The following is a 27,924-nucleotide window of genomic DNA, read 5'->3' on the forward strand; positions in this document are numbered from 1 at the left end:
TTGAAAGTGTCTCACTGTCATTCTTCTTTTCTGAATGCCCTTGTATTTTTCTTGTGTATATCCTATGGGATTATCTCTAACTTTTATTTGGGGAAAAGAATTGGCAAAAGAAATCTACTCCACCATCATTGAACTAGCAACCAATCATGCTCTTAAGTACTATTAACACTAATTCTAAAACACTTGCCTATTCTATTCCTTGTTTCTACCCCTCATCAGGTGCTAACCTGAACCCCCTGTATTCTCGGGTAATTAATTTTATTCCTTCTCCAGTATCTCATGGGGTTGAAGACCAGATAGTTTAGTTTTACAATTAAGCTTAGTTGTTTAGGGGTTAAGATGTTTTCAGGTCTAGATAGATGTTTTAAGTTGATAATGGGAATATATGATAAATATTGATTTACATTCAGAAGTTTAGATGCACCAAGATAGGAAAGATGCTTTCTTCAAGGCAGCCAAATACAAATAGCCAAAAAATTATGAATGTAACATTTATATAATTCCTGACTGTTTCATGGTTCTTCTTGCTGTAGGTTGTTTATTGCATATATGTGAAATAATACAAATGTATATGTATAAAATAGAAAATCTTTTAAAAATAGCTCCAGAAACTTTAAAAATGGGATTATAGATTATGTTATAGAAGTGGCTTAATTTCGAAACAATCTTTCCAGGTCGTCCTGACTAGCCTCATGTATTTATGCCCCAGTCTCTCAAGTAGTATAATTAAAGTCACTTGAAAACACACTGGAAAGACATGGTTTTTGTTCCAGTTTGCAAAATGTAGTTTAGCAGAAAATAGTGAGAAGAATTACGACTATGTAAGAAGAAAGATATTTAGGGCTACTTTGTAAAACATTAGCTATTACATAAAATATACTTCTAGTTTTCACTTTTTAAAAAAATCTGGTTTATATCATTATAGTTTACAGATGATTCAAATGCTAAATAATTTACAAACAAATTTAACACTTTAAACATTTTATTTACAATCTCTGAGGTTAATGGTAAATCTCATTGGAACTTTTGTGGGATTCACCAAAGGAGATGGTGAGAAGTACTCACTCAGGGGTCTGGAGAGATGGCTCAGTGGTTAAGAGCATTATCTGTTCTTCTACAGGACCTGGGTTCAATTCCCAGAACCCACATGGCAGCTCACAACTGTCTGTAACTCCAGTTCCAAAGCATATGACACCTACACACCAGTGCACATAAAATAAAAAACTAAATAGATTATTTAAAATAAAAAGATATAGCTGCTTCTCTCTACCCTCCTTACTCTATGACCATCTGACCAAACATTTTAAAGCGTAAAAATATTAAACAACAGACATTAATCAAAGTCAAATTTTTCTCTGACCATGTTTTGTGAAATATGAGGAAGTAGGTCTCTATAGCTAATGTCAAAAGTGTTTTTAGGACAAATTCTTTGTTATTCAATATTTTACTAAGTAGGTCATTATTTTACGCTTGAATATTTTTAGTGTGGGAATAAAAACTAAAGCTAGGAATTTCACTTAACTTTGCATTAACATATGCCCAAAACTTTTATCAGAATATACCGTCAATGAAATCTCTGCATCCTTGAAACCCAGTTACCAAGACAGAAGAAACCATTTTCCTTGAAAAGGAGAAAATGTTTGCAATTAATGTTGAAAGCTTTGGATTCACACATGTTACCAGATCAAGAAATAATTCATAAGCCTTTGGTTTTATATATATATTATATATATATATATATATCACACATGTACCACATATAATAAAAATAAAGTATAGATATAATAATATATGAATAGAAGATCCTGTCTTTATAGGAATATGAGATTGGGTAATTTATAATCAACAGAGATATACTGACTTTGCTTCTGAAGTCTGGGAAGTCCAAGATACTGGCATGGATGGACATTTAGTGTGATGGAGGATAGAGGTGGGAAAGAAGAAAAAGAAACAGAAATAGAGAAAAGTATAGAGAAAGTGAAAGTCAGTGATCAATACAGAGAATGTATTCTTTAATAATAAAATAACTGAAGATAACAGTGAGGCCTCATAAGCCTATTCACTTTTCATAGGTTCCTGACCATCACAGTGACAACTAAATTTTATTACAATTCTAGTGGAGGAATTCAGCTAAAGTCATACTATTATGCTGTACTTCTAAGTAATGACTATTGTTAATAATATTCAAATAGTGCTGTATGTGGTAGTACACGCCTTTAATCCTAACACTCTGGAAGGAGAGGCAGGCAGATCTCTGTGAGTTTGAGGCAAGCCTGGTCTACAAAGTGAGTCCAGGACAGCCAGGGCTATAAAAGAAACATGAAAAACTCAAGAACAAAAAATAAAAAACAAAACAAAAACAAACAAACAAAACAAAAAAAGGAAAGAAAAGGAATAATTCAAATATATTGAGTAAGACTCAAAACAGAAATTGAATGTAGATAACCTCTACCAATCTGCATTTTCTTATTATAAATTATGGAGAGAAGTACATACTTTAATGACTTGCAGTACATAAAATTGTTCTGCGAAGCAAACAAGTCATGAATATGTAATCTAGATGACAGGTTCTCAGAATTCATGATGTGTTGAAGTAATCTAAGTGAAGCTTGCTTGGCACTTCATGGCTGATAAATAAGTCTGCTTAAGGTTCATAGGTGGGGTGAATAACTAGGATCCTGGATCTCTCTGTCAAATGTAACCAAAGGGTCAGTTCCTTAACCATTCTGCTGATTTCAATGCCTGACTCTTTCTAGAAATGAAGATTCCCAAAGCTCAGAGACACATGATTACTTCCTGTCAGGTACCTCTTATATCTGTATTTGATACTTTATTTCCTACTGCAAAACAATAGAATAATAAACAAGCAAGCAAGTAAGCTAGAATCCCAAAGTTGATGTGACATTATTTTGTATGAAACTTACACATCATCTTGTTTGTTATTGTCATTGTTGCTGTTCTTAAAGTTCACTGCTAACTACCAGAACAGGCTATGTACCAGATGTGGGGCACACATCTTTATTCACAGCACTCCCTAAACAGAGGCAGGGAGACGTCTGTGAGTTCTGGGCCAGCATGATCAAAGTCAGTCAGAACAACAAAGTAAGACCCATTTCCAAAAATAAAATAAAATATAATAATACTAATACTACTACTAATAATAATAATAACAATAATAATAACAATAATAATAATAATAAACAAACAACAGCAATCAAAATTAGTTTAAAAAGAATAGGCTTTGTGATGAAATAGGTAGTTGGTCTAAGTGCTGTATTATAATTTTCGAAGAAGAAAGCACTAGTGTATACCTAAAACTAATAAAAGCATTTTCAAAATGGAAAAAGTTAACAGAACTTTAACCTAAAAAAAAAAAAAAAAAAAGGTTAATTAGATCAGTACTATGCAGGACTATCAGGATTATGCAAAAGCAATGCATACTTTGGTTTAGAGTAGTTGCATGATACAAGAGCTTTACCTCTTAGTTTAGGCCTTTAAATGCTACAATTCTGCAGTGATATTTGGTATTCCCAGTTGTAAGCCCCTAGATTCCACTCCTAAGGGCCTTCAAGCACTAGGTTCCACCCATAGAACACTCTAATGACTGCAAGGCCTAGCTCAGCCCCTCCAGATTCAGGCAGCCAGGTTCTACCTCTCAGAGTAAAAAGTCCAGGCTTGGGGCCTGAAAGACCACCAATCACCCCATGGAAATCTCCACCCTAGAAAGCCCCCTACTCCTCAAGAAACTCTATACAAATCTTGTCTTCTGCTCAGTTCTCTGATGCTTCTTACCCAATCAGATGCAGCCATCCTCCTGATTTTTTCCATTTTAAGTACTCTCTTGTGTGCAGTTTGTTGTGCAGTTTGACTTTGCAATATTTCTTAGCTATCAACTACCAGAAAATGTTCCTCTTCTGAGCTATAACACTTGCACTTGGAAACATCCCTTCAACAGAGCTGTGTAACACTTGTCCTGTTGAAATAGCCCTTACCCTCATCCTGGACAGGAACCATCACACTTGCAGTAGGGAAGCCTGTCCCCTCAAGACTGTAACACACCAGTGTCCAGACGTTGTCTGACAGTGTTCTCAATGAGCCACTAACATGAAAGTAATTATGCAATTCCAATATCTATGTAGAACATTCCAGTTCCACCAAAGTCCTCAAAATACGTAAGATAATTTAAAAGCAAACATGAGAGTATAAATCTACAATTTAATGTGTTTCTACTTTTCTTTAACAAGTTCTAATAGATGTCAAGAGATAAAGTTTAGTGGTGAACGAATTACCCAAATCACAGAGAAGTAAGCTCTATTGTCACTGAGATTTTGAAATTCCCCCCCCCCAACAAAAACAAAAGAAAATAAATATGTATCTTGGGTTAGAATCTATATTGACCTACTAGCACTGAAATGTTATTATAAATACCCATGTAAATTCATTGATATTAGTTGAACACACAGTTTCTGAAAATTGCTGTACATTGGGCATTTTAAAAAGATTATAAATCAATATGGGTTGGTCTTTAGAAAGGGAAATAAAGAATTCTCAAATTCTACATGTCTGGAAAAACAATAAGAAAATATTCAAAATAATCAGAACTATATTCAGAACTCTGGAAATTAATTGAATGTTTAATGTAATTGTATTTTGCATGAAATCTCAACAATAGGGTTGCCGATGCAGAACACATTCAATGCAACATCAACGTGCCAATATGTATGGGGAAAATCTTAAAAGGCTCGGGAGAATGGGGAAATAGAAGGATCCAGAGGGTCCTAGAAACCTACAAGTAGAATATTATGATGGGCAGATCTGGGCCCAGGGGTTCTGCTCAAACTATGGCACCAGCCAAGGACAATACATGCAGTAAACTTCGAACCCCTACCCAGATCTAGCCAATGGACAGGACATTCTCCACAATTGAGTGGAGAGTGGGGACTGACTTTCACATGAACTCTGGTGCCCCATATTTGACCACGTCCTCTGGATGGGGAGGCCTGGTGGCACTCAGAGGAAGGATAGCAGGCTACCAAGAAGAGACTTGATACTCTATGATCATATATAGGGGGAAGAGGTCCCCCTCAGTCACAGTCATAGGGGAGGGGAGTAAGGGGAAAGCGGGAGGGAGGGAGGAATGGGAGGATACAAGGGATGGGATAACAATTGAGCTGTAATGTGAATAAATTAATAATATATATTTAAAAAATAAAAATAAAATAAAATATAACTAAATCGAAAAAAGAAAGAAAGAAAGAAAAGCTATAAGCAATCAATATCAATGACTACTAAGAAAGGGAGAATACTCTTTTCTAGAGACAAGCCTTCCCTCCTGCTAGGTTATCAAATACTAAGAAGTCATCCCTAAACACATACACGTAAAAACAACACTAAATGGACTTGGCAGATTGTATTAGTATATACATGTGTATGCATTTTCTTATTATTGTATGTATATCAGTTTATCTATTTACATGCAAAAATAGTAAGTAAAGAAGAGGTCTTGAATTGGAGAAGAAGTGGGCTACGTGGGAGAAGTTGGAGGGGTCTAGAGAGAGTTAGAAATGATATAAATCTATAGTTGTTAAAATTCTCAAAATATTAAAAATAAATATTAAAATAATATAGCTATAGCTGGGTGTTGAGGTAGAGCGGGGACTGCCTCTGACAGAACTCTAGTGCCGCAGATTTGATCACTTCCCCTTTTTGGTGGGGAGGCCCCGCAGTATACAGAGGAAGGCGAAGCAGGCTGTCCATTCAGATGAGACCTGATAGGCTGTACTCATATGGTGGGGGAAGAGGCCCCCCTTTATCAGAGGTCTAGGGGAGTGGATTAGGGTGAAAGAGAGAGGGAGGGTGGGAAGGGAAAGATACAAGCAAGGGAATAACATTCAGGATGTAATCTGAATAATAAATTAAAATTTAAAAGTAATATAGGATTTATTAAACCAAAACAAATGTGATTTTCTTTAAACAAATGGTGTTTTATAGGATTTTAAATTCATTATCCCTGTTGTCATTTTCTGTGTTTCATTGTTGCCTTAAGAATATTCATCTGAGGAGAAAATTCCCTGCCCTGAGGGCACCTTCACAGAGATTGCTGAGAGCTCACTGGGCCCAGGGGCCCAAAGCATTAAGCTGCACTAGCAAAGAGAGTTGCTCAAAAACCTCAAATGCAATTAAGCCCTTGAAAGGGATCATGACTGAAGTTTTCAGAAATCCTTACAGAAACCAGATTTCTCAAAAGTATAACAAACACTATCCAGCTTCAGAGTTAATTGTGAGAAGAAGGATAAAATAGCTCAGAAAATGTTGTGACAGAAACAAACATGCCATGCTACACGAAGTAGAAACAGCAGGAGAGTAGAGAGGGGAGCGAGAAAAAAGAGGATTCAGAGCTCAATTTTTTAAAAAATGTGTTGCAAAGCTGTCCCATTATCCAGAGAGCTGGGTGAACCCTCGGTAAGGGCAGAGAAGCAGACTGGCACTGTCAGCTACTCTGCTGAGGTTCCTACAGGGAAGCTGGAAAGCACCAAGTAAGACATGGCGGGTTCACAGTGGCAGCTCATCTCTCATCAGGAAAATCAGGAGGAAAAGAATGGCAAACGAATACAATTCTTAGGCAAACAAGCTATACTGTGAATAGCAGCTTACTTTAAGCTGAAGTGACCTACCTATTAAAAATAAAATAAGAATATAAGACAGTACTTTATTAGAATAATAAGTAGAATTTTTGTCTAGATAAGGACTATGAGAGAGAGAGAGAGAACTTTGTTTAGAAATCAGAAAGTTGATATCCTCAGGTGTTTTATATTGACTGAGTTTCATTTATGCCTTATGAACTTGTCTATTACAGATGAAGCTTCAGAAATTTGCAAATGACATATATAGTCTATCTTTGTTGACCAATGTTTTCTAAGTGTGAGTTAGACTGATGTGTATATGGAGTTTTACTAATTCTCTATTTGTGCTGGGATTTTCACTGCTTTTCCCTTTTAACAGAAGATATTGAAATATTTGATTTAACATTTATTCTATATATTCTGCACTACATTCTTGGTGCAGGTATTTAGCTACAGTTCTATGTTGTATATGTGTTTACTTTTGCCATTATCCAACACCATTATTTGTGACTTTTCCTGCTACAGAGTTGAGTTGATCCAGCATAAGGACAGTCTACCATTCTTCTTTTTTAAATGAAAATTGGTATAATTTCTGTAATTCTTTTACTGTAAACATGATATTGTAATTGAAGGTTTGATAGATATCATATGTTTAACTAGTATATTAAACCTATATATTTGATGTGTAGTGACTGATACACTTAACTTATTTAACGTAATTACTGCTATATTAGAAAATTTTCATATGCGTTGATCGAATTGGAATTTTCATTCTCTTTTATTTTATGCCATTGAATTTCCTAAGTATTTTATGTAATAAATGTTTCTTCAGCTGTAGAAAGTTTGAATTGATCATTGAATTCAATGGATCTCTAGAAATTATATATTTATTTAACCCGTGCAGCACACATACACACTATTTACTGTAGTAAGAAATCTATCAGTTCAAATTCAGTTGAAAGATTTGAAATCTCTTTCCCTATTCATTGCATTTTACCCTTTATAATGTGTAATTAATGGATTTTGAAATTTAAGTTCTAACATTGGCATGTTCATAAACATAGTTGAATTGTATCTTCTGAGTATGCAAATGCTCCATATTGTTTCATAGATCATTTAAAATGCATTCTCTACATGCACTGGGCACCACACCAGATATTGTTATAATGTTTTAAAATATTCAAGCATAACATAGGAAACTCAAAAGAGCAGTATTTGTGGATAGTTTTTTTTTTTTTTTTGCTGTATCCATCTGTTTTCATGCTGTTCAAGGTCTTTTTACTAAAACTTTCTATGTAATTTTTTAAACCATTTAAAAAAGTTATCTCTTCTGGTTTGTCTTTTTCCCATTTAAAAAATATTTATTAATTCACTATATGTGCTGGTTGTAGCCACCTCCTTCCTCTCCTCCCAGCCCTACCCTCCTCCCTCTTCCCTCATGCCTCCCTCCTCTATTCCTCAAAAAAGGGGAGCCCTCTCCCCACCCATCCCAACACTGAAGTTGCATTAGGACTCAGAGTGTCCTTTTCCCCTCCGGCCTGTCAATGCAGTTAGTTTTCTGAGAGTATCTTTAGGTATCTTTAGTTCTGAAGTCCTATTGCTGATGGTCATAGATTTCAGAAGTTGCAGCTCCTCCCTTTCAGCAGGAGTTCTCTGTCACTTGAGTTGTGGCCCTTCTAGGTAAGGTTCTGGTTGTTGTCTTCCCTTTTCAGAAAGGTGATTCTAAAGAGTCTTGGATCAGATGGCTTTTCTTTCTTCCTTTTGTTTTACAGAGCAACTTCAATTATAAATTGTAAATATTTAGCCTCCCATCAATTTTGGCAATTTTCAATTATGATATCTTTGCATATTTTTTCATTTACCCCTCACTGCTTTTCAGTATTTTACAGAGTTTCTGTAGATGGTTGATTGGCATTGATTTTTCCTCTGGTTATTTCTTATTTTTTTCTTGTTCTGTTGAGTTTTTTATGTTTTTTATTTTTCATTGTGTCATTTCTTTTAAAGTTTTCATGTGGATTTTCTTTGTGTTGTGTTTATTTGGGAGGGTCTTCAACATTAGAGTTTTGACTATTTTATCTGTTCTAAGGATGCTGGCAAATATTCATTGCGTCAATTTTATTAGAACTACAGAGAAATATTTGACAGGTTAAGTCAAGAACCAGTGTAGCTTCAGTGTTAGTAACAGCTGTTGTTGTGTCTTCTTTTTTTCCTATTCAGCCCAAGATTTTACCATTTCTTGGTATAAGTGATTTTCTGTCATTTGTGGGGGACACTAGACATTTCCTCAATTTGTTTAGATACTCATTTAGTTAAATCTTGTCTTTTGCCTGGAGTTCATTTACATTGGTTTATCGATGTAAGGGTGGTGAGTGAGTGCTCTTGTCATATAGGGGAGAATTACAGGCATTCTCCATCCTCCTTTGGGCATCTTCACAGTGGGATCTTGGGGAGAGGGATTTTCAGATCTACAGATGTAATCCACTGAGAAAAAAAAACTCCTTGCCTTATTATTTGAAATCATGTTGATATAAAAAGCAACAACATAGAAATGAAATGGTAACTATGGACCACATTCCTGAGTAAGACTGAAGCAATTCTTTTTTTATTTTTATTTTTTATTAATTCATTCACTTTACATTTCAATAGTTATCCCATCCCTTGTATCCTCCCATTCCTCCCTTTCTCTCATTTTCCCCTTACTCCCCTCCCCTATGACTGTGACTGAGGGGGACCTCCTCCCCTGTATATGCTCATAGGGTATAAAGTCTCTTTTTGGTATCCTGATATCCTTCCTCTGAGTGCCACCAGGCCTCCCCATCCAGAGGACATGGTCAAATATAGGACACCAGAGTTTGTGTGAAAGTCAGATCCCACTCTCCACTCAACTGTGAAGAATGTCCTGTCCATTGGGTAGATCTGGGTAGGGGTTCGAAGTTTACTGCCTGTATTGTCCTTGGCTGGTGCCATAGTTTAAGCAGAACCCCTGGGCCCAGATCTCGTAATGTTCTACTTCTAGGTTTCTAGGACCCTCTAGATCCTTCTATTTCCCCATTCTCCCATACTTCTCTCGCCTGAAGTCCCAATAAGGTGTCCTCCCCTCCATCCCACTTTCCTGATAAGTGAAGACTTTCATGGGACATGCCTCTTGGGCTAGTGTACAGATATAAGTGAGTATATACCAGACTGAAACAATTCTTAACAAAGTGCAAGATAGCTATTTCAAACAATTAAAAAAAAAACATTATCAAGAAACATCTTAGGAATGTACAAAGAATATTTATTTAAAGAGTTAGGACAATACAGTAAATTAATGAATCAGAGTATATAAGTACACAAGATTTCAATATATGTAAAAATATGACCTTCTGAATGAAATTCCTCATTTCTCTTTTTTCTAAGACATACAGTTTCAATATTTGTATATTTTAGTCTGTAGCACTTTATACAAACAGTTTACACATATACTATGAAACCTCTTATGCTTGGTGATGCATGTTCTATGATTTTATTAACCTGTGATCAATAGTAGTCTGAAAGCAGTAGATGGTAAATGTCAGATATAAGCTATTCATGAATTGTAAAGAGTGTACTGAGTTGTGTGATGAAACTGTGTGCCAATCTATTATTATATCATGAACCATCATTTATATATGGAATATCCATGATATATATTCTACGCAGTGATTGACTGATTTGGAAATATTTTCAAAGGGACGAAACATTTTAAAAATTTTATTATATACATATATACATTTTAAATACATTTAAATTATGTAAATACATGTATGTGTGTATGTAATATATAGTATAGATATAAAAATTTTTATTTTAGCAACTTTTGCAGGTTAGAAATTAGAAACAGAAAAATATACATGCATGTCACAGTGCTACAGCAAAACTTAATGAATATGTTTTTATATGTAAATCATATCTCTTAAACCATAGTATATTTTTTTTTACAGTTTTTTAAACTATAAAGGAAGGCCATAGCCTGAAATTGCAGTACCATCAATTGACCCACAGAGAGTCTGAAATGCTGAACGAATATGCACAGTATATAGAGTAATAAGCCCATTTTTTTTCACATCTTTCCTATCTTGGTGTGTCTAAAGCCCTGAATGTAAGTCAGACTCCATCACATCTTGTCATTATCAATTTAAAACATCTATCCACCCTTAATAAACACGTTAAATTATTTTAAATTATATTATTTTAAGGGGTTTATTAAGGTATTAAATTAAGATTAGCTGGAAGTTCCTTTTTTTTTTTTTTTACTTGTTGGTTTCTTAACTCTGAATGAGTTGAGACCACACCTTCAGAAACCCATACTTTCTGTGGTTTAAGCACGTATTGAGAGATCTTACATTATCTTAAGAACAGGACTAATGCATTGTTCACCAATTGCTTAGACAAACATTCTTCTTTCTTTCTTTATTTATTATTCAGTTTCAAAGTACAGCTGCTTAATTTGGAGTAGAAAAATCCTGTTCAGTTTTTAAAACATAATGTCCCAGAATAGGAATTTACAATATATATAATTTGAATATAGAATCACAGGAAATACATACATATCTCCTCTGAATAACATTCTCTGAAATCATTCTGCAAGAAATGGTAATTACAAGACATTTTCTTAGAGGCTGTGGCATATGAGTCTGACTAGAAGTTCATTGCTACCTGTTCAGTTTGTGATGTGGCCATTTCCTAAATAGTTGTAGTTATCACTTCCAAGTATAAAATGTTATGAGAATGCAATGCATAAAACCCTGCAACTCCAGGCAAGTTCCAGGCTTCTGTATCCTTAAATAAATAGTTGAAAGAAAGCCCACGGATACAGCAGAAGCAGGGGAACTTGACTGGATAAAGATGCACTTTCAAGGCAGTAAACAGGCCAGAGCAAAGAAAGATCCTTAGTTTCTCAGCAGCCACTATACACAAATGTAGGGATTCATGTCACGCACCACAGGCATTTTGGCTCATTGCATAGCATGTGCTTTCTCAGGTCTTCTGGTACAGGCACTCTAAGTATGACTTCATTCACTTCATATCTCAGCAGCATCTTAAAACTCCACTAAGGTGTGCACATTTTTCCACTGAAGTGAGCCTTAGGTCATCTCTAGTAACCGTGTGCCCTACACACTTAGCCAGGTGTGCTCAGACTTGGCTGAGGTTATCAGACTTCTCTTTTGCCAACTAGTTTTCTAGTGTGTTAATTTTGTGCATGCTTTCCTGATTTCATTCATCTTCCCCCTGCTCCTCTTCCTCAAACCTAAACACCACACAAAAATATACCAAACATTTCTTACACCATGAAGTATTTCAGAGTTGGCCTAAATACACAAGTCACTGCTACAGAAAATACAGCTCCATGTTGATAATTCCCCCTGGTTAATTACAATATGGGATTAGAGTGTGAGAGAGAGTATGGTACAGTGATGGGTATGAACATAGACTAAGAAGTCTAATAATGCAAGACTAAACCCAGCCATGATAGTGTGAAAACAAGGCCAATAATCTGTGTCCACTTGAACTGAAGAAGAGAGACCTGGGAGAACATCTTCTCTGAAGACACACTTCACTTATGTTCTCATTATATTGGGTGACATTTAAATCACATAGTTATTTCCCAGATCTAGCCAATGGTCAGAATATTCTCCACAGTTGAGTGGAGAGTGTGATACGACTTTCTCACGTACTCTGGTGCCTCACATTTGACCATGTCCCCTGGAGGGGGAGACCTGGTGGCACTCAGAGGAAGGACAGCAAGTAGCCAAGAAGAGACTTGATACCCTATGAGAATATATAGGGGGACGTAATCCCCCTCAAGAACAGTCATAGGGGAGGGGAATAATGGGAAAATGGGGGGGGGGAGGAATGGGAGGATACAAGGGATGGGATAAACATTGAGATGTAACAAGAATAAATTAATAAAAAAAGAAAAAAAGAAAAAAAGAAAACCTGAACATGATCATTGTGACCCAATAAGAAGGAAAGATGAGGTGAAGGTGGCAGCCTTGTGCCCCATATCTCAGACCTTGGACAATTCCAGTCGCCACAATTATTACCTCCAGCATTAATTCCATCAATTCATCTCTGCTCTTCTCAAAAATCACACACACTATGAAATTCTTGTGTCTGATTCCTAGTGTCACTCATTTCTTTCAATAGCTCCACATTTTATATGGAGAATTTTCAGTATGACACATCTTGTCACTTCTGTCTTCTCTTTCAGTGATTCCTACTATGTTTACAGTAGTCACATGCAGCATATATGGTATGTGGTTCCAATTAAATAACAGACATGTACTTTTTGTCTACCACATAATTGCTTGAATGGACTATTTCTTTATGGCTCCTTTGAGTGAAAACTACTAATTACCATGTCTTTTTTTTTTTTTTTTTTTTTTTTTTTTGAAGAGGACATGGATATACTTGGCAAATGTATCTGTTACCACTTGGCATTGTTGAAATTATGGCAGGAGATGTATGCTGGTTACTAGAAACCTTGTTCTATCTGTACGTCACTGTCATTACTGTGAATAAATTAATAAAATGTATTTTAAAAAATATTCTCATAACATCCCTAAATTCCATGTTCAATCTCTCAAATCTTCCTAGAATACCTCTATATCATGGTCTCCAGGACTATACATGTCCTATCTGGGATACTTTCTTTTTTTTTTTCCTCTGAGTGCCACCAGGTCTCCCCCTCCAGGGGACATGGTCAAATGTGAGGCACCAGAGTACGTGAGAAAGTCATATCACACTCTCCACTCAACTGTGGAGAATATTCTGACCATTGGCTAGATCTGGGAAGGGGTTTAAAGTTTACCTCCTGTATTGTCCTTGGCTGGTGCCTTAGTTTGAGCGGGACCTCTGGGCCCAAATCTACCTATCATATTGTTCTACTTGTAGGTTTCTAGGACCCTCTGTATCCTTTTATTTTGCTATTCTCCCATGCGTCTCTCATTTAGAGTCCCAATAGGATGCCTTCCCCTCTGTCCCAGTTTCCTGGTAAGTGAAGGCTTTCGTGGGACCTGCCCCTTGGGCTAGTATGCAGATATAAGTGAGTATATACCATTTGATTCTTTCTGCTTCTGGGTTAACTCACTCATTATGATCATTTCTAGCTCAATCCATTTATCCACAAATTTCGGGAATTCCTTGTTTTTAATAGCTGAGTAGTATTCCATAGTGTATATGTACCACAGTTTCTTTATCCACTCTTCTACTGAGGGCAAGCAAGCAAGATATATTGTAAGGGAGCAGATATAAAACCCACGTATGAATGGAACATGGGGAATGAGAGAGAGAAGAGGGAGACCATCGTCTATGAATGCATACAGCTATGACCAAGGAAGCCATAGGCATGGCAGTGGCTGTAAGATCTACTTATAGAAGCAGAAAACTGGGGAGGTGACGTTGAATTAGGGTCAAATCTATCAGCCTCCTTCTATTGTTTATAATTGTCTATTTCCTCCCACAATCCAGTACAAACCCCAAAGTGGTAAATATATGACCTTTTTAATGTCTTGATCAACATAAACATCAAATTATTGAAAACTACTGCACTATGTGGGTTGAATAATTAGAAAACTTAATCTTACTTAAAATGCCTAAATATTTAGGCGTTTGGAGAGCTTATAAAACAAATTATAATCAACTTAATAGGAATACCTTTTGAAAAATATTGTTTTAATGTTTGTGCTCAGTGACATTCAAAAATATTATTCTCCCAAACCAAATGAAGTCAGCAGGAAACACACACATACACACACCCAAAAGAATATATATATATTTGGAGAAGATGAGCCCATAAATTTAAGAAGGATTAATGGGCTTGAGAGGATGGAGAGAGAGGAGACGGTACAAACTGGACAGAGAAAAAAAAAGAGAAGGAGAAATGATATGATTGAATTTTAATTAAGTTTTAATTACAATAGACTAAACTTTATATAATATGACCAAATTTTTTAAAGACTTCCTTGCTAGAATCATTCTTGAGAACTGCACTAATGAAGTGAATCCCTAGATGAATCCTATTGGTTTCCTATTGCAAAGCTCCAAAAAACACACTAAATTCTGTTAATTAAGCAGGTCTCTGATGTATTATAAACTCTTCTAAAAGGCTGGATATCATCATATAAATTGCAAACATCAAGAACAGTATGCCAGTTGTAATTCTTTTTTTTATTTTATTTATTTTTTATTAATTTATTCTTGTTACATCTCAACGGTTATCCCATCCCTTGTATCCTCCCATTCTTCCCTCCTTCCCATTTTCCCCTTATTCCCCTCCCCTATGACTGTTCCTGAGGGGGATTACCTCCCCCTGTATATGCTCATGGGGTATCAAGTCTCTTCTTGGCAACCTGCTGTCCTTCCTCTGAGTGCCACCAGGTCTCCCCCTCCAGGGGACGTGGTCAAATCGTTCACCGCAAACATGTACTTAAATCACTACAATGTGTCATTAATTTCAGTGGTTTCCTACATACACCTTATCTTCACTGCAAGGGTAAATCATATGCATATGAAGCTCACTAAGCATGTAAATCTATTAATCAGTGCCAGTCTTCTTAGCATTATATGTCTATGAGAGTACTGCATTTTCATATTTCACGTATCCTTGATTCCAAATGTTCTTCACACATAACAATGACCACTTGTTGACAGTTTTGTCAAGAAATTGAGTTCCCCCCTGATCTATTTCTCTTTTTCTTTCAGGAGTTGGAGTTTTCCAATTTATTTGCTGTTCTTCACTGTATTCACTCGTTTTTTGCTGCCAAAGTAGCCTGTTTGGACCCTCTGTTTTTAGGTAGTCAGGCTGCTGCCGCCGCTGCTGCCGCCGCTGCCGCCAGCTCTGCTTCTACAAGCAAAGCAAAACATATGACTTGACATGATGATCTCTGCCAGACCATCCTCGGGGTCACTTGTCACTTCTATCCTGGGGAGACCATGCTATCACAAGGTCAATGGTGGAGTCAGACTGCAACTGCTGCAGGAGAAAGATGAGGAGACACCTGCCACTGACCTAACCCTGGCAGCCTTCTGCAGGTGACCCTGGAGGGACAGAGCAGCCTATTCTTTCTGTACTGATGTCCTATCAGGACATCTCTATCACCATGTATGGTGACAAAGAAATGATTGGTGTAAAGTATGTAAATAATATAAAAATTGTAAGCTACCTATAAATAAAAATATTAATTAAATGGTTATTTCTCTATTTTAGGTTATTTTGTATGACAAATGCATGTTGGGCGAGCTCATGGCCCCATGCCCTATCATTGTATTATGAGTGTAAAGAAGTTAGAAAATTAGAGCAAGGCAAGTAGCATGCAAAAAACAAAAACAAAAACAAAAAACAAACAAACAACAAAAACCAAATGCCCTCAAGGACAGAAGTACCTTAAATTACCCACGTGAATCCCTTCTTGTCTTTCCATGCCATGGTTTCATATTAGCATCCCAGTTTACTTTTTTCCCTAATGGGGCTTGTAAACAAGGTAAACTCTCAACAACGTAAATGACCCAAAAACCTTACAGAGAAAATAATATCAATAAACTCTGTATAAGGAACAAGTCTTTGTAATACTTTTCTATTTAGTCATGAACCAAAAGATTCTGGAAAAGTAGACACAGGAATTATGAGACATGGTAATATTTTCAGTTTAGTGTATGTATGAGTAAGTTAAATGAGATTTGAAAACAAAAACAAAAATGAAAATGTATGTCATGGAACTCCATGGAGAGTGATTCAGTAGTGTAAAATAAAATACTACCCTGCAGTAGCTAGTTTGGAAAGTGAAAAGACGAAGATGTACTGTGTAGCGTTGGGCACTCACAGCTGGGAGTCGGAGCTGACTAGTTGCACAAAGCAGGGAGCATTTGTTATCTTTCACTAAGACTCTGTTCATATCTACTTTTAAGCAACTAGCTATTTATTGAAAGTAAAAATAAAACCCAGTTTTATTGGTACACATTTTAATTGGACATTGTTTGATCCCTTTTTAAATAACCAGGTTTCTTCAATCTCTTTCTTCAGAGTTTTGAAATTTTTTTCAAACAAGACGTTCACTTGCTTAGAGTGACTCCTAGATATTTTATATTGCTTGTGGCTAATGTGAAGGGTGTGGCTTTCCTAATTTCTTCCTCTGCAAGTTTGTCATTTATGTATAGGAAGGCTACAGACTTTTTTGAGTTAATTTTGTATCCAGCTAATTTGCTGAAGGTGTTTATCAGCTTTAGGAGTTCTCTGGTGGAATTTTGAGGGTCACTTATGTACACTGTCATATCATCTGCAAACAGGGGGAGGTACTCCCCCTCAGGAACAGTCATAGGGGAGGGGAATAAGGGGAAAAGGGGAGGGAGGGAAGAATGGGAGGACACAAGGGATGGGATAACCATTGAGATGTAACAAGAATAAATTAATAATAAAAAAACTGAAAAAAATAACCAGGTTTCTAATAAACAGTTCAATATTCCTTCCAGAAATATAAGACTGAAGAGAAAAAAATTATTTGTATAAAGGAACATTTATCCATGAAAGAGAAGCCAGCAAATAGTGAGATGTTTTCATAATCATTATAAATATTAATTCATGTTGCATTAGGTTAAGTGAAATCTCTTAATGAGATATTAAAAGTATAAGTTGGATCTAAGATGTCTGCCAAATGAACAGAAGATTTTGAGAATATAGGTTTATAAAGTCTATTTTTACAAAAAAATTCAATCTATACCCATAATAACCATTTTGGGATTACCGCTTACTATAACAACCAAACACAAAGGTTATGGTAAACTTTTAATAACACTAAAATCTTAGTTCTGTCTTTATAATAAAAGAGAGAAAAGGAAAAGAGGAACACAACTTACTATCTCTTCTGAAAGCTCTGCTATGGCATATGCTGCCGCCCCATGGGACATTTGACATGGGACTGTCCTTTAACAGCAATGTAAGTAAGAAATAACCTGGAATTTAAAACTATACAGAGGTTTCTGGGAATCATTTAAAAGCCTGGAGAGATGGCTCAGTGGTTAAGAGTTATTGTGGCTCTTTCCTGGGCCCTGGATGATTCCAGCACCCATGCAGTGACTCACAACTACAGTTCCAGGGATTCTGACGCCCTCTTCTGAACTCAGTAGCAGCAGGCACACAGGTGAATACATACATACAGGTGAAATGCCACATAAGATAAAGCTAAAAGTAGATTTTACAGAATTCCATTGAAACAAACAAAAAAATGAGTTAAGTCTTTATTAATTGTTATATCAAATATCCCAACAGTGTTCATGTTGTGAAAACAGTAAAGGTAATGAGATTAGATCTTGAGTGTCGATCTCGTGTCCTATGTGTACTTACAGGCACATGAATATATGTATATGGACAAGTAGAAAATACAGAGCTTAATTATACTGAAAGACAATGTTTCACCTACATATATAGCATATTTTAAATTCAGCTGTAAAATATTTCTTGAATTAAAATCTATTAGAACAACCTTATTACTGTTGCTTTTCATAATATTGGTTAAAATAGCACCATGCTGAAATTGATATTTAACATTACTAGTAGAATAGGCACCAATTAGGAAAGGACTGTTCTGATTTTCATCAGTTTAACAGTTAGTGTTCAATGCTTTCTTTATGGTGATTAGGCTTTGTCATTTGCTGTGATGTGGGATACTTGCATGAAATTTAGAAATTAATCAAAACACATATATTAATTTCTCATTAACTTAGGTTCGGACACCAGATATTTTTTCAACAATCCCAAGTTTGAGTATTAAGTACACATAATGCTTAATGATGGGTTAACTCCTCCAGTTTTTGCTGGATGACTATGAACATACATGAGTATGTATAGATCATCAAAGGGCTTATTACAATGTACACAGTACAATCTTAAAGAAAAATGTAGTTATGTGTGCTGGGGACATGTGTTTAACATGACTTTTAAACTGCTAAGTTGAGAGTGTCTTTTCTGTGATAAAGATAACATGTCATCTGAAATGAAATGTATCAAAGCAGGGACATTTGACTTTGTTAGGGTACACCTCAAAATTATCTTAATAGATGATTTAAACATAATAACTAACCAATGCTTCCAATCCAGTGTTGTTTTTAAAGAGCAGGATGAGCTGGTAGTTTCTCACTCATATTTCAAGCATGAATTGATTCGCTGTTTTTAAGCCCTTGCTCATAAAACCGTTATTCATGAAGCAGAAGAGAAATTAATGTAAAGTTAATATTGGCAAGTAGAGAAAGCAAGTCCATGTAGGCAGTGTGGTTGCCCTCTAGACGCATTAGCTGATGAATCCACACATCCCTTATTTACAATGACAAAGGTTGTTCATAATACAGTCCATGCGGACTTTGGTGAAGGCTGACTTATCACTGAGAAAAAGTAGTCTGACCAATTCCTTCACTTTACTGTTTCAAGACAGCAGTATGGAGAAGCTTTGCCAGTGAAAGGACAAGATTGTGCTTAACTTTGGAAGGTAAGTGTCTGTGTTCCAACTAAAAGACAAATACTTTGTTCCTGTGGGCTGTGATGTGTTCATAAGTTTAAGAACGCTCTTGATCTCTAAAATTGCTGTTTGTGTTTTGTTCTGACTCATTAATACATAAAAATTGTGTTACATTACATTATAGATTACCTTTAAAGATGAATAAAGTATTACAAATGTTACATATTTTATATATATTATAATGCAGTTAAAAGGAAAGATAAAATGTAAATATATTTATTTCTTATTTAAATGTTTCGATGGATGTTTGTAAGATGTTAATTCAGATCTGTGACACCATGCCACTTTGTCTTTGAGTTCTTTAATGTACTCTTACTAAAATAATATACTTTTTTAATGAAGCATACTAGAAAATTAAAATGAAAACTTTTACTACACTCAATTTTGTATTTCCTTGTCTGGCTTTGTTATGTACATTTAATATAAATTCACAGCATAATCCTTACAGAATGAACTCTGAGGTAAGAGGGAAAATCAGACATCTCTACCAGAGGACTAAAAACCATTTGGAATACAATTTGCTCTGACTCATTAGTATTCATGAATGTTTGATTTCTGACATCTGAGAGACTGCATGGACCTAAGAAAGGTGCTATATGCCAAATTAGTTAAAAACCAAGGAGTTACAACTTTTTTTTAAAGCATTACAACTTTGATATCTATGTAATGATCCATTAGAGATGGGATCCATATTGATACGCTAGGTCGAGGAAAAGGTTGTCACTAATAACTGAGGAGCAGTTACTGTAGTATCATGTGCCATTCTCCAAGATCACAGTAGTTTTCCATGTGACACCAGTGTCATAAGAGCATGATCACAAACATCACTTTAAAACAGTTCTGATATTTATTTTGTCCTTGTTACTAAATGTACTTTAAAACCTGTCTTACTTGTTGTCTTCCAGTTTGGAAACAGAAAGACAATTAAGCCTTCTCTGAAAAAATAATAACTACCCATCATGTATAATAACAATAACTGAAGTGAATACTAAGGGGGAAAAGATACAATAAGTCTTTTTCTTTTTTTCACTTTTTACTGGTTCTTCCTTAATTTCACACGATGGACCCCAATCACAGTCATCTCTCCTTCCTTTCATACCCACCCTCTACCCTTGCAACCTCCATTCCCAAAAGAGATAAAAAAAAAATCTCATCGTGGAAGCTGTAGTGTCACAGTGTATCCCTCAGTATACCCCTTTGTACACACTACTTTGATTAAAAATGTTCATTGCAGTGATTTGTTGGTCTGGCTCCAGGCTTATGGCTTCTGCCACTATTATCAATACTTGAACCTCACTGGGCCACCCTTGGGATATCCTGAAGTTGCCCTGTGTAATGGAGATCCCATAGTTTCGGATCTGTAGGACCAGCTCCTTAATATATTTTACCAGTTCACAGATGAAGTAGATGTTCGCGTGGGACAATTCAAAGCCCTGGGCTCCTCAGGCCACAGGCTTTCCCGGTTTAATGCCCTTAGGGCCAGCTCACCAGAAACCCCTGAAACCAGGGTCAACTGTGCCCTGTTGCCCAGGCTAGGTGTAGGGCTGGCTCTCTGCACTGTTGTACCTGGTGAGGGACATGACCACTTCTCCCACATTCACTACCCTGGGGCCAGCTCTCCATCCTCCCACAGACAAGAGATATGACCTGCTCTCCTGCACTTACTCACTGTAACCCCCACACCCACAGTCAGCTCTTCTGTGCTTCCCAGGAGAGGCCTGGATCTCCAGAGTGTTGCAGCAGAAGAGCAGGACTAGCTCTCTTGCTCTCATGACCCCACTGCCAGGTCTCCAGTCTGCTGTAGGTGGCAAGTGGTAAGGGTAGGAGAGGGTATCTCTCCTTCTCTCACACTGCTGCATGTCAGACAAGTTGCTTGGGCAGCTCTCCCTTGGTCTTGTGCTCAGGGCGACTTACCCTCAACTCCTGAAATGTGCAGCCTGCGTTCCCAGCACTGCAGCTTGCAAAGGGTGAGGTCAGCATTTCTGCGCCTGTGCCGTGAGGGCCCACTTTCTAGCTCTCTCAAGATGCTCAAAAGAGGGGTGAGGCCAGTTCTGCACAGCCTTTAGACATCAACATGTCTCCAGAGAGCAGCCTGGGCCTTTGGATGTAACACAACCCTGCTATTGCAGGGCCATGGACCTAGATGTGGCTTCCGGTGGTAGCACAGGCAAAGACGTCATCATTGTCCCAGGTGGCATCACCAGCTACTCACATCAGTCTGTTCCTTACACCCTTGAGTCTCCAGTTCTGCCTCTCTTCATTGTGCCCACATCCTTCTGTTTCTCGTTTTCTTCCATTTCTCTGCCACTTACATGCTCCTCTTAGTGGTGCCTGGGGTCTCTGAGTGTCTGGGGTTGTATCAGGAGTGGTCTTAGGATTTTATGCCCTGGCAAAGGACATCTCAGGCATTTTCTGCCCTTCCCATCCCCCACTCAGCCTGTGCGGCCCTGGACTGGTGGTCATCTCAGGCTAGCTCCCTGTCCATGCCCCCTGGAGCCAGACTTGTCATCTCAGGCCTGCTTTTTTTCAGGGAATGTTAGGCGACTAATTATTCAGCCATTCATGGGACAGAACTCTGAGTTTAGACATAGCTTCCTTCCTCTCGGGCACCTACTGATATGCGTGAGACAGCAGCCATGCCTGTAATGTTTCTAAGGGCAGGAAAGGGTAAGTCAACACCACTAAAAGAAATAGACACAAATGAAGTGTTTTCAGGTGATACACACACAAGTTCATTGAAGTGTCTGTATAAAAACAATCATGTTGGTTAGACGAGTGCAGTGCTGGTTTAGCTTGAATAATGTCATTGGTTTTCTCTCTAGCACAATAGATAGTAATTATAATTAAGATAAAATATTCCAGCATTTTTTAAAAAAGCAATGAAAAACAGTAATTCAAAAATATATGAACAAAGTTAACACAAAACAGATGTTTCCTTTTAAAGGCATTTTATTAATCCTTTAAGAGTTTAGCCAAGAAGAGACTTGATACCCTATGAGAATATACAGGGGGAGGTAATCCCCCTCAGGAACAGTCATAGGGGAGGGGAATAATGGGAAAATGGGGGGGGGGGAGGAATGGGAGGATACAAGGGATGGGATAAACATTGAGATGTAACAAGAATAAATTAATTAAAAATAAATAAATAAATAAATATGAAAAAAATATAAAAAAATTTAAAAAAAAGAAATGGAAAAAAAAGAGTTTCAAAAAACACTTTCATATACCATATTTTTTTGATATTCAGTCCCTTTTTCCACTTCTCCATAATCTGCCCGTATCTTCCTACATCATTTTTCTTTATTTTTTTTATTGTTTCAAATTTACATCCTGATTGTAGCTCCCTCTCTTCTCTCCTCCCATTTTCACCCTCCCTCTTTTCCCTCCATCCCCTCATCCCCTCCCCTAGTCCTCAAAAGGGGAGCCTCCTCCCCGACCATCCCGCTAGGGGAAAGTGATCAATGAGTAGGCAATGGAGTCCATATCAGAGACGTGTGTGTGTGTGTGTGTGTGTGTGTGTGTGTGTGTGTGTGTGTGTGTATGTGTGTGTGTGTGTAGCCCTGCTTGTCCTGGACTCACTTTGTAGACCAGGCTGGCCTCAAACTCAAAGCGATCTGCCTGCCTCTGCCTCCGGAGTGCTGGGATTAAAAGTGTTCACCACCACACCTGGCTCCTCATTTTAAGATACCCACATGTAGACCAGCCTGCCTACAGACTACATCTGAGCAAGGGATCTAGGTCTTCTCTATGCATGGTCCTTGGTTGGTGTGTCAGTCTATGAAGTGATTCATAAGACATTAATGCAACAAAAGTCAACATGTATTTTCATAATACAGTTACTAACATAAAATAGTATAATAAGATAGTATTAATATGGTATATATTGAATAGTATCCATTTTGCACATTGTTATATTAAACCACAGTTCAAATATATTGATTATAGTTTAATACACAACAAAATATATCTTGTAAATGCTATATACATGCTATATATTTATGTATGTACATTGTTATAACAGCTAGAAAAAACATTATATTATTAATATAAACATGCTCAATCAAATTGGCTCAACCATTGTTTGGTTATTTTAATTTTAAAAATGGTGCTTGTCTCCCAGCTCACTCTTCCATTACTTGAATAAACTATTGATATGGATTAAGTTCCTGCACTGTTCTTAACACATCAAACCAATAGAATTAGTAACCATAGCTGAGTGTTGTTTATTGCTAGAGACTTTGCAACTAATTGACAAGTACACCATTACCAACCTTTTCTCATTGCTTACTTCTATCTAGTAAATGCTATTACCATGTGTGTAAGCATTCATTTCTTTAGTAGTTGTTTGATTTCTTTCTTTCTTTCTTTCTTTCTTTCTTTTTATGTTAGTTCTTTAAGTGCCTTTTCTCAAATAAACTGTACTAAAGTTAATTTGCTGATGAAACATTGTTTTCAACAGTATGTTGGTGATTCAACTTCTTAACACACTGTGGATGATTGGTACATTAATGTTTACATGGGAAAGAACGTTTGTTAAAGCTTATTTTCTGTTGATATTCTCATACACTTTTGGCCATCAGGATATAATACCCCCAATACACACACTTTCCAGATTGTTTTACTGTTGCTGTGCACATTAACAATTGTTGACTTTCCACCAGAGATCACAAATACATGTAGCCAATGTTAAAACTTCTTAATGCTTTTCTAAGAACTAATGAAATGTTTCCAGAAATTTGTTTAGTAGTGCTGTGAATGTTGAGGCACAGCCACCTATCCCACTGTTTGATAGAAATCTGTCAATGTCTCCTTAGCAGTCCTTTCTTTTGCATATTCTAGTATTTCTCTCAGGCGGGAGAACTGCGGCTCCGCTGAGCCAGCACCACTGGTGGAACCAAGCGCTCCGCCCAGACGGCGTCATTGCAGGGGAGCTGCCGCAGAGCTGAGGTGGTGCCTAGGGTGGAACTGAGCGCTCTGCCCAGCCTGTGCCACAGCAGGGGAGCTGTGGCTGCGCTGATTTGGGCCTTGGGCAGAATTGCTTGCTGAGCTGAGCCAGAACCCGGGACTCTGGGGCCGACCTGTCCGCTGAGTCCAGTCTGGGTCCCAAGGCACCACGCGACCCAAATCCTGCCCAGAGTCCCCTCTCCTGCAGCAACTCCCACCGGCCACCACACCAATCGCCTCCACATGAAGGCTCTGAGCTGCAAACCTCAGCCACCGCCGCTGGTGCCGCTGGTGCTGCTGCCTCTGCTGCTGCTGCTCTGATCCGAGAAAATCCGCGCTCCTCCCGTGTGCAGGGGCACGCAGGTCCTCCGCACCCTGGTCCCTCCGAACCTGTGGTGTGGGGACCTCAGTGTTCCTGGCTCAGAAATCTGTGCAATTGCCTGAATTGTTCACTGGAGCCTCCAAACACGGTCCACACTGCTTGCCACTATCTTGGATCCGTCGGATCTATATTCTTGTGCTAAAGTAGATTACTATTTGGTGTGTGTGTGTGTGTGTGTGTGTGTGTGTGTGTGTGTGTGTGTGTGTGTGTGTTTGTGTGTGTGTATGCATGTGTGTGTGCAAAATGACATTTTGAATTCTATTCTAATGCATCAAAAATAAACTTACTTCGGGCTTAATATACTAATTTCTACGATATGAATTAATTAAAATAACCTTATTTGTGAGAATAATTAAGGCCTTAAGTTGAGGAGTAGATTCAATAATCTATTTTTGTCCTATCATCTCTCTATATGTTCTGAATTTCCCCTTCTTTCTTTTCAACCCCTATCACCATACCTAAGAAAGAAAGTAAGAAAGATAAAGGAAAAAAAAGAGAGAGAAATACTTGAGTCCAGCCTTATTTTCTCTCTGAATAAGACAAAATAATAACTTATAGCCATCTCACAATGACAATAAACATCCAAAACCAATAAAATACCTACCCAACCCTCTTAAATGAAATGGAGCATCATTCTCTTTTTAAGGCTTCTTCTTGCTGATCGGGGACAAATAATACATTTATAGTGGTCCAAATAAAATTGGGAAAAATACTTAAGCAAGCTAGCAATAACATTTCTTGTGCAGTCTCTAAATATTGAGAAATTTATGTTTATTTGAAAGCCTGTTTCTTTAGTCTGAAACTCTGGATCCATTAAGATCTGCAGCTTTCTTCAAAGCTCTCCTGGGCATAGGCTATGATGAAGCATATCAATCAAAGCATTTTAGGCAAGAACATGCAGGATGTTGTAACATATTTGCCAGTGTCTCAGTATCCTATAGGATGAATCCTGTCAGGTCTGATCCAGTGTCACTAGTATCAGGTTTTTTGTTGTTGTTGTTGTTCTGTAAATATACAATTTCTCTTTTTTTTATTAATTTATTCTTGTTACATCTCAATGGTTATCCCATCCCTTGTATCCTCCATTCTTCCCTCCATCCCATTTTTCCCTTATTCCCCTCCCCTATGACTGTTCCTGAGGGGGATTACCTCCCCCTGTATATGCTCATAGGATATCAAGTCTCTTCTTGGTAACCTGCTGTCCTTCCTCTGAGTGCCACCAGGTCTCCCCCTCCAGGGGACATGGTCAAATATGAGGCACCAGAGTATGTAAGAAAGTGATATCCTACTCTCCACTCAACTGCCCGTTGGCTAGACCTGGGTAGGGGTTTAAAGTTTACTGCCTGTATTGTCCTTGGCTGGTGCCCTAGTTTGAGCGGGACCTCTGGGCCCAAATCTGCCTATCATAATGTTCTACTTGTAGGTTTCTAGGACCCTCTGGATCCTTCTACTTTGCTATTCTTCCATGCTTCTCTCATCTAGAGCCCCAATAGGATGTCCTCCCCTCTGTCCCAGTTTCTTGGTAAGTGAAGTCTTTCGTGGGACATGCCCCTTGGGCTAGTATGCAGATATAAGTGAGTATATACCATTTGAGTCTTTCTGCTTCTGGGTTAACTCACTCATTATGATCATTACTAATATATATATACAATTTCTCACAAGCATTATATAGTCCTTAAGTTATAAGTGTGTGAGATGTGCAGAATGCACCAATCTATCAAAGATGGTTTCTGCTCTTTGTGAGAGCAGAAGGAAGAACATTTGTTTATAGGTCTGTTTTATTTTGACCCTTCTCAAAGAGGATGTATGATATTATCATTACCAAAAAATATAAAATCATTATTGAATCGAAATCAAAACCAGATTGTAAGATCTAAATGTAAAAGTCTCTTCTTTGGGCTGTATTGTGCCTGATGTATAGACCAAGCAAGTACCTGTTTCCCAAGAGAAAGTCTCCTGTTTTAGAGACATGCCAATTGCCCTGAGCAATGGAAAATGCATTATGTTTTAAATTAACTTCATACAAACTCTTTTTCATTTTAGTGCTAAAGCATATGCTAGGCATCTTGTATCTGTTTAGAGGTTGGTGCCTGATTTCCTATATTGCTATTTTTATTCTTCCATTTTCCATATGGGATGGGTGGTTATGTCTTGATCACCAAACTTTATGTAAAATCCTTTAATTTTAAAGTTTAAGAATACCATGAACATCTTGTGCTTAGTTTTTTTACTTTTTGTGGCTATCTTTATCATGTCCTCTTTTCAATATGGAATGAGTGGTTACCTTTTTTACACCTTACCTTAATCTGCATTCAAAAGCTTATGACACCTTTTGCCTATGGGAAGTATATAGCTTACATGACGTCTCCCTGCCTAACCTTCAGCAGTAGGAACATTTTAAATTACTTTTTTGTACCTTGAAGAATTCAAAAAGTGGCTTTCTCAACAGAGGATTCCTGTCTTATCTCTATTGTGTGATCAGGCTTCAAAGAACTCAAAGATCTTTAAATTTCTCATGTTTTAGCAATATCAAACAATAGAAATATCTTCCCTCATTCCACTGTAGAGAAAAAGAGAACTTTCAAGCAAAGAGAAGAAAATTCTAAGTTTGTGGCCCATTGCACCATTTCAGGATGCAGTGCTGGAGCTCTGTCTATAGTTTCTTGGAATTTAGTTGATGCTAAAAATGTATAAGCAATCCTTTCGCAGAAAGAGGTGACAAGCATTTTGCAGTCAGAGAGCTCAGAGTTTTAGGCCCTACTAATCTAATTTTTACTGAAAAGAGCACCTTTTCTTTCTCTCTTCCTATTGTCTATAACTTAGCCTCATATCTCTTGGTTTTCTCCCTGAACTTTCCTAGAGAAATGTGACTACCATTAAGTACATTGCAACTAGGTCTCTAACAACAATAGCCAAAACAAAGCCAAAACAGATTCAATCCCCCTCTGACATGGAACTTTTCATTCTAGGTGTAATGTTAAGACCAGCTTTATTTAGAAAGCTTTCTGTTTCCCTGTTTCATCTCTCCAACCTGCCATGTGTCCATTGCTGCCATGGTCCTGTAGGAGCTGAGCTGAAAGCTATAGCTGGCTTTGCTGAGTTAAGTGTGCTCCCATCTGCCTGCAGTGGGCTACTTTTTGCTTGTGGTCATGTCTAAAAGTCTTTCTTAAAGAGACATGTAGGAGACAGTTTTAAACACTGGACTTTTTAAGTTATAAGCTTGGGTTGTCTTGTTGGGTGTGAACACTTGAATTTAGTTGGGTACTGTACTTGAATGGTTATTAATATTTATTATTGGATTATTATTTTAGTAATATCAGTGGTTACTCCTTCACTAGGTTTATATCCAAATAACAACACAGAGAGACTAAGATATATTTAATTAACCTATAGCACAATGCTATAAAATAATTACTCCATCCTAAACATCCATGCTAATATAGTATCG

General features: G+C 37.3%; 1 protein-coding gene and 1 non-coding gene across 4 annotated transcripts in view; one reads left to right on the plus strand and one right to left on the minus strand.

Annotated features, from left to right (window-relative positions):
* Sntg1 (syntrophin gamma 1) overlaps positions 1-15,635 on the plus strand; it is a 731,705-nt gene extending 716,070 nt beyond the window's left edge. For all 3 annotated transcript variants that reach the window (XM_051159373.1, XM_051159361.1, XM_051159367.1), the window contains one exon: positions 15,348-15,635. In XM_051159373.1, coding sequence (XP_051015330.1) covers positions 15,348-15,518 — 171 coding nt within the window. In that variant the 3' untranslated portion in view covers positions 15,519-15,635. The remainder of the gene's footprint in view (positions 1-15,347) is intronic.
* Positions 15,636-21,682: 6,047 nt separating this feature from the next.
* Positions 21,683-21,812, minus strand: LOC127207932 (small nucleolar RNA SNORA17). Its single transcript, XR_007833038.1, has one exon. It is a non-coding gene; the product is annotated as a small nucleolar RNA SNORA17 (small nucleolar RNA).
* Positions 21,813-27,924: the final 6,112 nt, after the last annotated feature.

The sequence above is a fragment of the Acomys russatus genome, chromosome 2, assembly GCF_903995435.1.
Source record: "Acomys russatus chromosome 2, mAcoRus1.1, whole genome shotgun sequence".
In the NCBI taxonomy this organism is placed as follows: Eukaryota; Metazoa; Chordata; class Mammalia; order Rodentia; family Muridae; genus Acomys; species Acomys russatus.